The 15,474-nt window shown below is 37.4% G+C and overlaps 1 protein-coding gene across 1 annotated transcript; it reads right to left on the reverse strand.

The window, feature by feature from the left end:
* Positions 1 to 1,543: 1,543 nt before the first annotated feature.
* LOC144424431 (contactin-3-like) lies at positions 1,544 to 12,756 on the reverse strand. Its single transcript, XM_078113767.1, has 3 exons — positions 12,643 to 12,756; positions 12,070 to 12,351; positions 1,544 to 1,629 (listed from the first exon to the last, which is right to left on the reverse strand). The coding sequence occupies exons 1-3, from the start codon at positions 12,707 to 12,709 to the stop codon at positions 1,544 to 1,546; spliced, it is 435 nt and encodes a 144-aa protein (XP_077969893.1). The 5' UTR covers positions 12,710 to 12,756.
* Between the last annotated feature and the right edge of the window lie 2,718 nt (positions 12,757 to 15,474).

The following is a 15,474-nucleotide window of genomic DNA, read 5'->3' on the forward strand; positions in this document are numbered from 1 at the left end:
ATAGTTGATCACAACGAAAGCATACGCAGAAAAGAGAAAAAAGTGAAGCAAATTTTTGAAGACGATTGCGGAAGCTGGAAACAAACCAATTATACCTCCGCTCTGTATTTACTTCAAAATGACGAGGTTAAATATATTTATGAGAAAGGGGGGAGATTTTGCATAAGATAGCGCCACGGTAAAAAAACTGTCATATCCAGTTATTGAGCCACAACCCAAAACCAGTGGAATATGGAGAATTGGACGTTATTATGCTCGGCAACCAACTGGCTGTGAACGACGAATCACTTGGATCGATGGCCACATTGGTATGAATGTGGCAGTAGTGGAATACAAGGGCATATTTCCTGGTCATACACCGCATGGAAATGCAAAGATAAACCAACAGGCGTACATAAGAATATCAGCAGACGTTATGGAAAATATTATATCTAAATGTGAAGGCGTTACTGCAAAAAAACTTTATGTTAATCTTCAACAACATGCGGAGAAAACCCCCAGAAATCTAAGACAATCGAAAATGCGAGGTTCAATCAAAAAAAGCAGGGAGCAGGAATAAAAATATATCATAAAACTTACGCTGACGAGATATTAGAGGTCATTAACATGGCGCAAACAAACGAATTTGTACAAAAAGTAACCCACAGTAAAATGGAATCTGTTAATGTAACTTTATTCTTTGAAGAGCAATGCTTGGATCTGAAGCGGTTTTGTTGCTCAGGTAAAACTATTCTTGGGATTGATAAAACTTTCAATTTAGGACGAGTCTACGTCACAGTTACAGTTTTCAAAAATCTTTCCTTGCTGTCATGTAAATCCGGTGAACACCCATTGTTTTTCGGTCCTGTATTTTTACACCACAAATCTGACAAATCCACATTTACAGAATTTTTTACCAACATAAAATCCAAACTTGGTAGAAAGTTGGATAACTTGACCGTTGGTACTGATGACGAATCGGCTCTACACGGTGCTTTCACATCTTCTTTCCCGGATTCAACTCATGTCCTTTGCAGCAGACACATGAGGGAAAATTTAATAAATTATCTTAAGGATAAGGTCGGTACATGTGAAAACCTACGGAGATCAATTGTTAGTGAAGATTTCGGTTTGTTTCATTGCCAAAATGAAAAAGAGTTTGATTCAAAGACTGAAGAAGTCGTATCGTACTGTAAAACCAGGTACAAAGGTATTGTTGGATACATCAAAACAAGATTTCTTCCGTTATTTAAAAATAATATTTGGCAAAAAAAGTCACATACAAATGGATACCTGTGGACAAATAACAACAACGAGTCTTTAAATCATGTATTGAAATGCGTTGCCAATTGGAGACAACATAAACTTCCTGATTTAATTCACATGCTTGGTGATATAATCAAGTCGTCGTATACCGATGTGAGAAAGGCACTATTGAAGCAAGAGCCATACACGTTGTACGGACCATATGCCCAATTTTCGTTGTCCGTAATCCCGTATACACTTAAATGCTGACGACGGAAGTCGAACGAAATATATATTTTAAAGATTTTTTACAACGTGTTCAGTTGTCTTCCCCTGATAAATGTCCTTCTCGTCTTTGTTCATCAACTGATGGTAAATTGCAAACAATAACTCCATCACAAAAAGCTGGATTGAAAAAGGGAGAAAAAAGGAAGAGAAAGACTCGGAAAATATAATTTTTCATTATTGACTATTAAATATGTAGACCTTGATAGAGTTGAGCTGTAAATTTCTGATTTGCTCGTGTATGAGACACAATTCGTTAATATGCCTAATCAATAAACTTATTTTAATTGCATCAAGACATATACTAGCTTTTTTTTATCAGATATGCATGGCTATATTAAAAATGTAGTAGATGTCATAGCCATTTTAGTAGGGACATAGCCATTTTAGTAGGGACATAGCGGAAATAGCCATTTTAGTAGAGATATAGCGGACATAGCCATTTTAGTAGGGACATAGCGGACATAGTCATTTTAGTAGGGACATAGCGGACATGGTCATTTTAGTAGGAAAATATTGGAGTCGCCATTTTAGATGGGACATAGCCATTTTAATAGGGACATAGCGGACATAGCCATTTTAGTAGGGACATAGCGGACATAGTCATTTTAGTAAGGACATAGATGACATGTTCATTTTAGTAGGAAAATATCGGAGTCGCAATTTTAGCTTGGACATAGCCATTTTAGTAGGGACATAGCCATTTTAGCAGGGACATAGCGGACATAGTCATTTTAGTAGGGACATAGCGGACATGGTCATTTTAGTAGGAAAATATCGGAGTCGCAATTTTAGATGTGACATAGCCATTTTAGTAGGGACATAGCGGACATAGCCATTTTAGTAGGGACATAGTCATTTTAGTAAGGACATAGCTGGCATGGTCATTTTTGTAGGAAAATATCGGAGTCGCAATTTTAGATGGGACATAGCCATTTTAGTAGGGACATAGCCATTTTAGTAGGGACATAGCCGACATAGTCATTTTAGTAGGGACGTAGCGGACATAGTCATTTTAGTGGGAAAATATCAGATTCGCAATTTTAGATGGACATAGCCATTTTAGTAGGGACGTAGCGGACATAGCCATTTTAGTAGGAACATAGCGGAAATAGCCATTTTAGTAGGAACATAGCGGACATAGTCATTTTAGTAGGAAAATATCGGAGTCGCAATTTTAGATGGGACATAGCCATTTTAGTAGGGACATAGCCATTTTAGTAGGAACATAGCGGACATAGTCATTTTAGTAGGAAAATATCGGAGTTGCAATTTTAGATAGGGACATAGCCATTTTAGTAGGGACATAGCCAGTGATGAGCTGTAGCCGGAACGCACCGGAACGGTGTTCCGGTTGTTGGACTTTTAATTGCATTTGCGTTCCGGTTGTTGAAATAAAATTATGTCATAGAAAGTCTAGTTTCAGTACATCTTGTAAACTTACTTATTAACTTACGTCTTGTTACGCCATAACTTTTTTTACATTACGGCAGACAAATATTTAGTGCACAGCAATAACGTGTAATGGATGTTTCGCCGACCTCTGACCCCGTGAAATTTCATCCTATACCTTTCTAATAAACACATTCGTATTGAATCGGTATAAATATTCTTGTAATTTTGAACAGACATATACCAGATAATTTCTTCATATTTCATTGTAGTCCTTCGGCTCTATCTCAGGACAGACAAAAATTTGTGGTAGCGTCCGCGTCATGTTGTAAATATATATTACATTGTCACAAGTTAGCTGCGTTCCGGTTGTTACGATTTTTCCAGCTCGACTACTTAGGGCCTCTAAAACTGGAAAAGGCATGATCCGGCCCTGGACAGGTTATACTGAGCTTTTGAATTATAGGAACCTTCATTGCCGCTGCTTCAGGATACTAGTAAGTTCATAACATTATGACGTGAGAACATAGAAGAGACCTAAGTACAGTCGGTGTGTTAGCAAGAAGCTTATTTAACACTGTTCTGCTTAGAGTGGCTGAGTGTGGTGCAACTACCGTACCGATATCCCGGAATCGGTATTCAGGCATTTAGCCATTAGGAATATTGAAGTAACGGTGCACTACTACAATTTTAAATACTGGTATGTATAAAAAAACAAATCTCCGAATTACTGACAACTGACGTGTTTCAAGTATTAAACTTACAGAAAAATGCCATTTAATCGTTAAACGACTGACCGGTTTTACCAGTAATGTTGTTAAAAAAAAGCCAGCTGTTCAACGTTTTAAATGGCATTTCACCGTTACTCTTTGAAGTTACGGTGAAATGCTTTGTAAAATAGGTGATCACTGACCGTTTTTAACAGTAATACTGTTAAAAAAAAACAGTTGTTCAACGTTTAAATGGCATTTATCCGTTACTCTTTAAAGTTACGTTGAAATACTAGTTAAAATATTTAATGACTGGCCGTTTTTAACAGTGATACTGTTAAAAATCGCCAGTCCTAAAACGTTAAAATAGCATTTCACCGTAACTTCAATACCATTAATACCCGATTTTACTGAGCATCAGTTTGGGTTAATACAGTGAATAACTCTATTTAGTTGTAGGCGTATAATAAATCAAGGATGCTGTAGTCAGTCTCGTCCAGACCCAGACCCGTCGCTTCATTATCTGTGTTCCGCGTCGCATTTCCGGCAGGGTAAACAAAAAAATCTCATTTGGTGTCGTTTCGTCATAAAAATAGCCAGAAAAATCTTTTGACATATTGCTACATCACTGAATTGACTAGTTTTATGGCTAGCTGAGACTAGCGTAGTTGAATAATGTGCTTGGCTAGTCTAAATTGTTAACTGCTGTGTGTTTGTTTTGTTTTGCACTGTTTACCTATTCTTTGCAATATTGTGGCCCGCGAATTATACAAAAATAATAGTGTGGCCCTCGAGGCCGATAACCTTGGACCACCCTGCAATAGGTATGTATTTGCAGCAGGGGGTGCAGTAATAACATTGAAAGATTAGCAAGTGATGGGAGCCAGAATAATTTAAGTACTGAAATTGATGTACCGGGTAAAAGTAAAGAACATGTGTTCGGAAATAAAATAAAATGGGCAGGTCTAAACGCTGATATATCAGGCCCTAGGGTTTTTGGATGACATAAATAATTCGGATGGTTATATTCAGGTGCTGATAATACGAGGGGAATTACGGTATACGATTTGTTATTTTTTCGATATTTTCAACGGAAATTTATATCCACGAAAACTATACTCATAATTCCAGCAGGAACAAGTGGGCGGGATGAAACATTCCAGTGGGCAGGATCCGGCCGGCGGACCGTAAATTGCCCACCCCTGGCATAGAATGTCACCTAACCCTGTAGTGTAAAATATGAATAAAAACGTACTAATGCATCGCGTCGGAATGCAGACCGATCGCTCTTCAATAATAAATGTAAACAAGTGAGCGATAATCAAATATATCAAGACGAAAACGAATTAGTACTGGTATGCAATCTGTCACAGTATATCAGGGGTCCGCAACTACTTTTTAGCGCGACCCAAAATATTTTTTATTAACTTCTCGCGACCCAAGCATTTGGTAAACATGTAATTAGGCTTCCCGCTGCTTGTCAGCAGGGAGCCTATTGTATTCCTGTGTTTTATTAGGCTTCCCGCTGCTTGTCAGCAAGGAATCTATGGTATTCCTGTGTTTTATTATTATTATTAGGCTTCCCGCTGCTTGTCAGCAGGGAACCTATTGTATTCCTGTGTTTTATTAGGCTTCCCGCTGCTTGTCAGCAGGGAACCTATTGTATTTCTGTGTTTTATTATTATTATTTATTTATTATTAGGCTTCCCGCCGCTTGTCAGCAGGGAACCTATTGTATTCCTGTGTTTTATTATTATTATTATTATTATTTATTTATTTATTTATTTATTTTTATTATTTTTTTTTCAAATTGGTCCTACAAACTTGAAATTCACCTCAAATGTGCAGAAGTTCTCAGCTAGCAATAAAATGCAAATTTTATGCATGACTGACCACGCTTTCACGCTCCAGTGAGCAAAACGCGTATTCAGTTTTTTTGCGATTTCTCAAAATTGATACATGGTATTGGGTTGAAATTCATAACAATGATTAATGGACGTGTTCCGGATACGATATGTCAAGGATACGCATGAGTGACCTCGGCGATACACTCCAGTGAGCAATATATGATTTCACATTTTCATCTTCTTCTCGAGAACGACAATACTCAGAGACTTGAAATTTACATCACATGCAGATAATAAGTCCCCCATGATAAATTGGAAATTTTATGCATGACTGACCACGCTTTCACGCTTCAGTGAGCAAAACGCGTTTTCAGTTTTTTCGCGATTTTTCAAAATTGATACATGCTATTGGGTTGAAATTCATAACAATGATTAATGGACATGTTCCGGATACGATATGTCAAGGATACGCATGAGTGACTTCGGCGATACGCTCCAGTGAGCAAAATAGGATTTTACATTTTCATCTTCTTCTCGAGAACGACACTACTTAGAGACTTGAAATTTAAATCACATGCAGATAATAAGTCCCCCATCATAAATTGCAAATTTTATGCATGACTGACCACGCTTTCACGCTCCAGTGGGCAAAACGCGTTTTCAGTTTTTTTTACGCGGGAAGCCTGTTAAAGCTGCACGCAGCTCTAGTTATTATTATTATTATTTATTTTTATTATTTTTTTTTCAAATTGGTCCTACAAACTTGAAATTCACCTCAAATGTGCAGAAGTTCTCAGCTAGCAATAAAATGCAAATTTTATGCATGACTGACCACGCTTTCACGCTCCAGTGAGCAAAACGCGTTTTCAGTTTTTTTGCGATTTCTCAAAATTGATACATGGTATTGGGTTGAAATTCATAACAATGATTGATGGACATGTTCCGTAAGCGATATGTCAAGGATACGCATGAGTGACTTCGGCGATACGCTCCAGTGAGCAATATAGGATTTTACATTTTCATCTTCTTCTCGAGAACGACACTACTCAGAGACTTGAAATTTACATCACATGCAGATAATAAGTCCCCCATAATAAATTGCAAATTTTATGCATGACTGACCACGCTTTCACGCTCCAGTGAGCAAAACGCGTTTTCAGTTTTTTTGCGATTTCTCAAAATTGATACATGCTATTGGGTTGAAATTCATAACAATGATTAATGGACGTGTTCCGGATACGATATGTCAAGGATACGCATGAGTGACCTCGGCGATACGCTCCAGTGAGCAATATAGGATTTTACATTTTCATCTTCTTCTCGAGAACGACACTACTTAGAGACTTGAAATTTGAATCACATGCAGATAATAAGTCCCCCATCATAAATTGCAAATTTTATGCATGACTGACCACGCTTTCACGCTCCAGTGAGCAAAATGCGTTTTCAGTTTTTTTGCGATTTCTCAAAATTGATACATGCTATTGGGTTGAAATTCATAACAATGATTAATGGACGGGTTCCGGATACGATATGTCAAGGATACGCATGAGTGACCTCGGCGATACGCTCCAGTGAGCAATATAGGATTTTACATTTTCATCTTCTTCTCGAGAACGACACTACTTAGAGACTTGAAATTTAAATCACATGCAGATAATAAGTCCCCCATCATAAATTGCAAATTTTATGCATGACTGACCACGCTTTCACGCTCCAGTGAGCAAAACGCGTTTTCATTTTTTTTTACGCGGGAAGCCTGTTAAAGCTGCACGCAGCTCTAGTTATTATTTATTATTATTATTATTATTATTTTTTTTTCAAATTGGTCCTACAAACTTGAAATTTACATCAAATGTGCAGAAGTTCTCAGCTAGCAATAAAATGCAATTTTTATGCATGACTGACCACGCTTTCACGCTCCAGTGAGCAAAACGCGTTTTCAGTTTTTTTGCGATTTCTCAAAATTGATACATGCTATTGGGTTGAAATTCATAACAATGATTGATGGTCATGTTCCGGATACGATATGTCAAGAATACGCATGAGTGACCTCGGCGATATGCTCCAGTGAGCAATATAAGATTTTACATTTTCATCTTCTTCTCGAGAACGACACTACTTAGAGACTTGAAATTTACATCACAGGCAGATAATAAGTCCCCCATCATAAATTGCAAATTTTATGCATGACTGATCACGCTTTCACGCTCCAGTGAGCAAAACGCGTCTTCAGTTTTTTTGCGATTTCTCAAAATTGATACATGCTATCGGGTTGAAATTCATAACAATGATTAATGGACATGTTCCGGATACGATATGTCAAGGATACGCATGAGTGACCCCGGCGATACGCTCCAGTGAGCAATATAGGATTTTACATTTTCATCTTCTTCTCGACAACGACACTACTTAGAGACTTGAAATTTACATCACATGCAGATAATAAGTCCCCCATCATAAATTGCAAATTTTTTGCATGACTGACCACGCGTTTACGCTCCAGTGAGCAAAACGCGTCTTCAGTTTTTTTACGCGGGAAGCCTGTTAAAGCTGCACGCAGCTCTAGTTATTTATTTATTATTATTAGGCTTCCCGCTGCTTGTCAGCAGGGAACCTATTGTATTCCTGTGTTTTATTATTATTATTTATTATTATTATTATTATTATTATTAGGCTTCCCGCTGCTTGTCAGCAGGGAACCTATTGTATTCCTGTGTTTTATTATTATTATTATTTATTATTATTTATTTATTATTATTTATTTTTATTATTTTTTTTTCAAATTGGTCCTACAGACTTGAAATTCACCTCAAATGTGCAGAAGTTCTCAGCTAGCAATAAAATGCAAATTTTATGCATGACTGACCACGCTTTCACGCTCCAGTGAGCAAAACGCGTCTTCGGTTTTTTTGCGATTTCTCAAAATTGATACATGCTATTGGGTTGAAATTCATAACAATGATTAATGGACATGTTCCGGATACGATATGTCAAGGATACGCATGAGTGACCTCGGCGATACGCTCCAGTGAGCAATATAGGATTTTACATTTTCATCTTCTTCTCGAGAACGACACCACTCAGAGACTTGAAATTTACATCACATGCAGATAATAAGTCCCCCGTCATAAATTGCAAATTTTATGCATGACTGACCACGCTTTCACGCTCCAGTGAGCAAAACGCGTCTTCGGTTTTTTTGCGATTTCTCAAAATTGATACATGCTATTGGGTTGAAATTCATAACAATGATTAATGGACATGTTCCGGATACGATATGTCAAGGATACGCATGAGTGACCTCGGCGATACGCTCCAGTGAGCAATATAGGATTTTACATTTTCATCTTCTTCTCGAGAACGACACCACTCAGAGACTTGAAATTTACATCACATGCAGATAATAAGTCCCCCGTCATAAATTGCAAATTTTATGCATGACTGACCACGCTTTCACGCTCCAGTGAGCAAAACGCGTCTTCGGTTTTTTTGCGATTTCTCAAAATTGATACATGCTATTGGGTTGAAATTCATAACAATGATTAATGGACATGTTCCGGATACGATATGTCAAGGATACGCATGAGTGACCTCGGCGATACGCTCCAGTGAGCAATATAGGATTTTACATTTTCATCTTCTTCTCGAGAACGACACCACTCAGAGACTTGAAATTTACATCACATGCAGATAATAAGTCCCCCATCATAATTTGCAAATTTTATGCATGACTGACCACGTTTTCACGCTCCAGTGAGCAAAACTCGTCTTCAGCCTTTTTGCGATTTCTCAAAATTGATACATGCTATTGGGTTGAAATTCATAACAATGATTAATGGACATGTTCCGGTTACGATATGTCAAGGATACGCATGAGTGACCTCGGCGATACGCTCCAGTGAGCAAAATAGGATTTTACATTTTCATCTTCTTCTCGAGAACGACACTACTTAGAGACTTGAAGTTTACATCACATGCAGATAATAAGTCCCTCATCATAAATTGCAAATTTTATGCATGACTGACCACGCTTTCACGCTCCAGTGAGCAAAACGCGTCTTCAGTTTTTTTGCGATTTCTCAAAATTGATACATGCTATTGGGTTGAAATTCATAACAATGATTAATGGACATGTTCCGGATACGATATGTCAAGGATACGCATGAGTGACCTCGGCGATACGCTCCAGTGAGCAATATAGGATTTTACATTTTCATCTTCTTCTCGAGAACGACACTACTTAGAGACTTGAAATTTATATCACATGCAGATAATAAGTCCCCCATCATAAATTGAAAATTTTATGCATGACTGACCAAGCTTTCACGCTCCAGTGAGCAAAACGCGTCTTCAGTTTTTTTTACGCGGGAAGCCTGTTAAAGCTGCACGCAGCTCTAGTTATTATTTATTTTTATTATTTTTTTTTCAAATTGGTCCTACAAACTTGAAATTCACCTCAAATGTGCAGAAGTTCTCAACTAACAATAAAATGCAAATTTTATGCATGACTGACCACGCTTTCACGCTCCAGTGAGCAAAACGCGTTTTCAGTTTTTTTGCGATTTCTCAAAATTGATACATGGTATTGGGTTGAAATTCATAACAATGATTAATGGACATGTTCCGGATACGATATGTCAAGAATACGCATGAGTGACCTCGGCAATACGCTCCAGTGTGCATTATAGGATTTTACATTTTCATCTTCTTCTCCAGAACGACACTACTTAGAGACTTGAAATTTACATCACACGCAGATAATAAGTCCCCCATCATAAATTGCAAATTTTATGCATGACTGACCACGCTTTCACGCTCCAGTGAACAAAACGCGTTTTCAGTTTTTTTGCGATTTCTCAAAATTGATACATGCTATTGGGTTGAAATTCATAACAATGATTAATGGATATGTTCCAGATACGACATATCAAGGATACGCATGAGTGACCTCGGCGATACGCTCCAGTGAGCAATATAGGATTTTACATTTTCATCTTCTTCTCGAGAACGACACTACTTAGAGATTTGAAATTTACATCACATGCAGATAATGAATCCCCCATTATAAACTGCAAATTTTATGCATGACTGACCACGCTTTCACGCTCCAGTGAGCAAAACGCGTCTTCAGCTTTTTTTACGCAGGAAGCCTGTTAAAGCTGCACGCAGCTCTAGTTATTATTTATTTTTATTATTTTTTTTTTCAAATTGGTCCTACAGACTTGAAATTCACCTCAAATGTGCAGAAGTTCTCAGCTAGCAATAAAATGCAAATTTTATGCATGACTGACCACGCTTTCACGCTCCAGTGAGCAAAACGCGTCTTCGGTTTTTTTGCGATTTCTCAAAATTGATACATGCTATTGGGTTGAAATTCATAACAATGATTAATGGACATGTTCCGGATACGATATGTCAAGGATACGCATGAGTGACCTCGGCGATACGCTCCAGTGAGCAATATAGGATTTTACATTTTCATCTTCTTCTCGAGAACGACACTACTCAGAGACTTGAAATTTACATCACATGCAGATAATGAGTTCTCCGTCATAAATTGGAAATTTTATGCATGACTGACCACGCTTTCACGCTCCAGTGAGCAAAACGCGTCTTCAGTTTTTTTGCGATATCTCAAAATTGATACATGCTATTGGGTTGAAATTCATAACAATGATTAATGGACAGGTTCCGGATACGATATGTCAAGGATACGAATGAGTGACCTCGGTGATACGCTCCAGTGAGCAACATAGGATTTTACATTTTTATCTTCTTCTCGAGAACGACACTACTTAGAGACTTGAAATTTACATCAGATGCAGATAATAAGTCCCCCGTCATAAATTGCAAATTTTATGCATGACTGACCACGTTTTCACGCTCCAGTGAGCAATACGCGTCTTCAGTTTTTTGCGATTTCTCAAAATTGATACAGGCTATTGGGTTGAAATTCATAACAATGATTAATGGACATGTTCCGGATACGATATGTCAAGGATACGCATGAGTGACTTCGACGATACGCTCCAGTGAGCAATATAGGATTTTACATTTTCATCTTCTTCTCGAGAACGACACTACTTAGAGACTTGAAATTTACAACACATGCAGATAATAAGTCCCCCATTATAAATTGCAAATTTTATGCATGACTGACCACGCTTTCACGCTCCAGTGAGCAAAACGCGTCTTCAGTTTTTTTGCGATTTCTCAAAATTGATACATGCTATTGGGTTGAAATTCATAACAATGATTAATGGACATGTTCCGGATACGATATGTCAAGGACACGCATGAGTGACCTCGGCGATACGCTCCAGTGGGCAATATGGGATTTTACATTTTCATCTTCTTCTCGAGAACGACACTACTTAGAGACTTGAAATTTACATCACATGCAGATAATAAGTCCCCCATCATAAATTGCAAATTTTATGCATGGCTGACCACGCTTTCACGCTCCAGTGAGCAAAACGCGTCTTCAGTTTTTTTTACGCGGGAAGCCTGTTAAAGCTGCACGCAGCTCTAATTATTTTATTGATTTTCTATAATGCTAGACAATTCTTGAAAACCAGTACGAAGTTTACAAACTGTGCTTGTATTACCTCTGAGATCTGCGTATCCTCTCACAGAATGAATTGAACTATTGGCAAAGCAATGATATCTTCCATCGTCAAACGAGTGGGCGTTCGTTATCACAAGTCGAGACATTCCGTCATATTTGATCTGATGGATTCGTTGATCTAAATCGTCGCTGACAGTTTCATCATTTCGTTGCCAACCAACCATTGGAATTGGATATCCTGATGCTCTACAGTCAATCGTAAGGCTTTCTTTTCTCTTAATAACTGGTCGTTCGTTGGAAACTCTCAAGCCCCATGGTGGAACTAAAAATTAAATCATTTTCATATACAATTTTAGCAAAATTGCTCAAAAACGCACGCCCAAAACAGAGGCAGGAATTAAGACTATTTGTAGATCAAATATTCACAGAGAAGCACATCACAGGAAATATACCCGAGAGTCAAATTTTGTTTTGCTATTCTCTCAGAAAATGGAGCATATATATACAAATTAATTAGTAAGTTAAACGTCAACACGCTCTGTTTTTATCGTCGACTCATCTACTATGTAACTTGTGAATATTAGAAACAACGTAATTTTTGCATGATACTCACTTTTCTCACAAATGGGATAAATAGACGGATCATCGCAATCATTTTGTGACCATCCTTCACTTCCCATAATTAAACAGTTTTTGGAGTTTTCACCTTTTCGTATCCAATACTTTAGTGTCGGGTCACTAAATAAATATACAAAAGTTTCAATGGTTTTTTTTATTAGGCTTCCCGCTGCTTGTCAGCAGGGAACCTATTGTATTCCTGTGTTTTATTATTATTATTATTTATTTATTATTATTATTATTATTATTATTTATTATTAGGCTTCCCGCTGCTTGTCAGCAGGGAACCTATTGTATTCCTGTGTTTTATTATTATTATTATTATTATTATTATTTATTTATTTATTTATTTATTTATTTATTTATTTATTTATTTTTATTATTTTTTTTTCAAATTGGTCCTACAAACTTGAAATTCACCTCAAATGTGCAGAAGTTCTCAGCTAGCAATAAAATGCAAATTTTATGCATGAGTGACCACGCTTTCACGCTCCAGTGAGCAAAACGCGTTTTCAGTTTTTTTGCGATTTCTCAAAATTGATACATGCTATTGGGTTGAAATTCATAACAATGATTAATGGACATGTTCCGGATACGATATGTCAAGGATACGCATGAGTGACCTCGGCGATACGCTCCAGTGATCAATATAGGATTTTACATTTTCATCTTCTTCTCGAGAACGACACTACTTAGAGACTTGAAATTTACATCACATGCAGATAATAAGTCCCCCATCATAAATTGCAAATTTTATGCATGAGTGACCACGCTTTCACGCTCCAGTGAACAAAACGCGTTTTCAGTTTTTTTGCGATTTCTCAAAATTAATACATGCTATTGGGTTGAAATTCATAACAATGATTAATGGACATGTTCCGGATAGGATATGTCAAGGACACGCAGGAGTGACCTCGGCGATACGCTCCAGTAAGCAATATAGGATTTTACATTTTCATCTTCTTCTTGAGAACGACACTACTTAGAGACTTGAAATTTACATCACATGCAGATAATAAGTCCCCCATCATAAATTGCAAATTTTATGCATGAGTGACCACGCTTTCACGCTCCAGTGAACAAAACGCGTTTTCAGTTTTTTTGCGATTTCTCAAAATTAATACATGCTATTGGGTTGAAATTCATAACAATGATTAATGGACATGTTCCGGATACAAATGTCAAGGATACGCATGAGTGACCTCGGCGATACGCTCCAGTGAGCAATATAGGATTTTACATTTTCATCTTCTTCTCGAGAACGACACTACTTAGAGACTTGAAATTTACATCACATGCAGACAATAAGTCCCCCATCATAATTTGCAAGTTATATGCATGACTGACCACGTCTTCACGCTCCGGTGAGCAAAACGCGTTTTCAGTTTTTTTGCGATTTCTCAAAATTGATACATACTATTGGGTTGAAATTCATAACAATGATTAATGGACATGTTCCGGATACGATATGTCAAGGATACGCATGAGTGACCTCGGCGATACGCTCCAGTGAGCAATATAGGATTTCACATTTTCATCTTCTTCTCGAGAACGACACTACTTAGAGACTTGAAATTTACATCACATGCAGATAATAAGTCATTCATCATAAATTGCAAATTTTATGCATGACTGACCACGCTTTCACGCTCCAGTGAGCAAAACGCGTCTTCAGCTTTTTTAACGCGGGAAGCCTGTTAAAGCTGCACGCAGCTCTAGTTATTATTTATTTTTATTATTTTTTTTTCAAATTGGTCCTACAAACTTGAAATTCACCTCAAATGTGCAGAAGTTCTCAACTAACAATAAAATGCAAATTTTATGCATGACTGACCACGCTTTCACGCTCCAGTGAGCAAAACGCGTTTTCAGTTTTTTTGCGATTTCTCAAAATTGATACATGGTATTGGGTTGAAATTCATAACAATGATTAATGGTCATGTTCCGGATACGATATGTCAAGAATACGCATGAGTGACCTCGGCAATACGCTCCAGTGTGCATTATAGGATTTTACATTTTCATCTTCTTCTCCAGAACGACACTACTTAGAGACTTGAAATTTACATCACACGCAGATAATAAGTCCCCCATCATAAATTGCAAATTTTATGCATGACTGACCACGCTTTCACGCTCCAGTGAACAAAACGCGTTTTCAGTTTTTTTGCGATTTCTCAAAATTGATACATGCTATTGGGTTGAAATTCATAACAATGATTAATGGATATGTTCCGGATACGACATATCAAGGATACGCATGAGTGACCTCGGCGATACGCTCCAGTGAGCAATATAGGATTTTACATTTTCATCTTCTTCTCGAGAACGACACTACTTAGAGATTTGAAATTTACATCACATGCAGATAATGAATCCCCCATTATAAACTGCAAATTTTATGCATGACTGACCACGCTTTCACGCTCCAGTGAGCAAAACGCGTCTTCAGCTTTTTTTACGCAGGATGCCTGTTAAAGCTGCACGCAGCTCTAGTTATTATTTATTTTTATTATTTTTTTTTCAAATTGGTCCTACAAACTTGAAATTCACCTCAAATGTGCAGAAGTTCTCAGCTAGCAATAAAATGCAAATTTTATGCATGACTGACCACGCTTTCACGCTCCAGTGAGCAAAACGCGTTTTCAGTTTTTTTGCGATTTCTCAAAATTGATACATGGTATTGGGTTGAAATTCATAACAATGATTAATGGACATGTTCCGGATAAGATATGTTAAGGATACGCATGAGTGACCTCGGCGATACGCTCCAGTGAGCAATATAGGATTTTACATTTTCATCTTCTTCTCGAGAAAGACACTACTT

The sequence above is a fragment of the Styela clava genome, chromosome 6 (genome assembly GCF_964204865.1).
Source record: "Styela clava chromosome 6, kaStyClav1.hap1.2, whole genome shotgun sequence".
Classification (NCBI taxonomy): Eukaryota; Metazoa; Chordata; class Ascidiacea; order Stolidobranchia; family Styelidae; genus Styela; species Styela clava.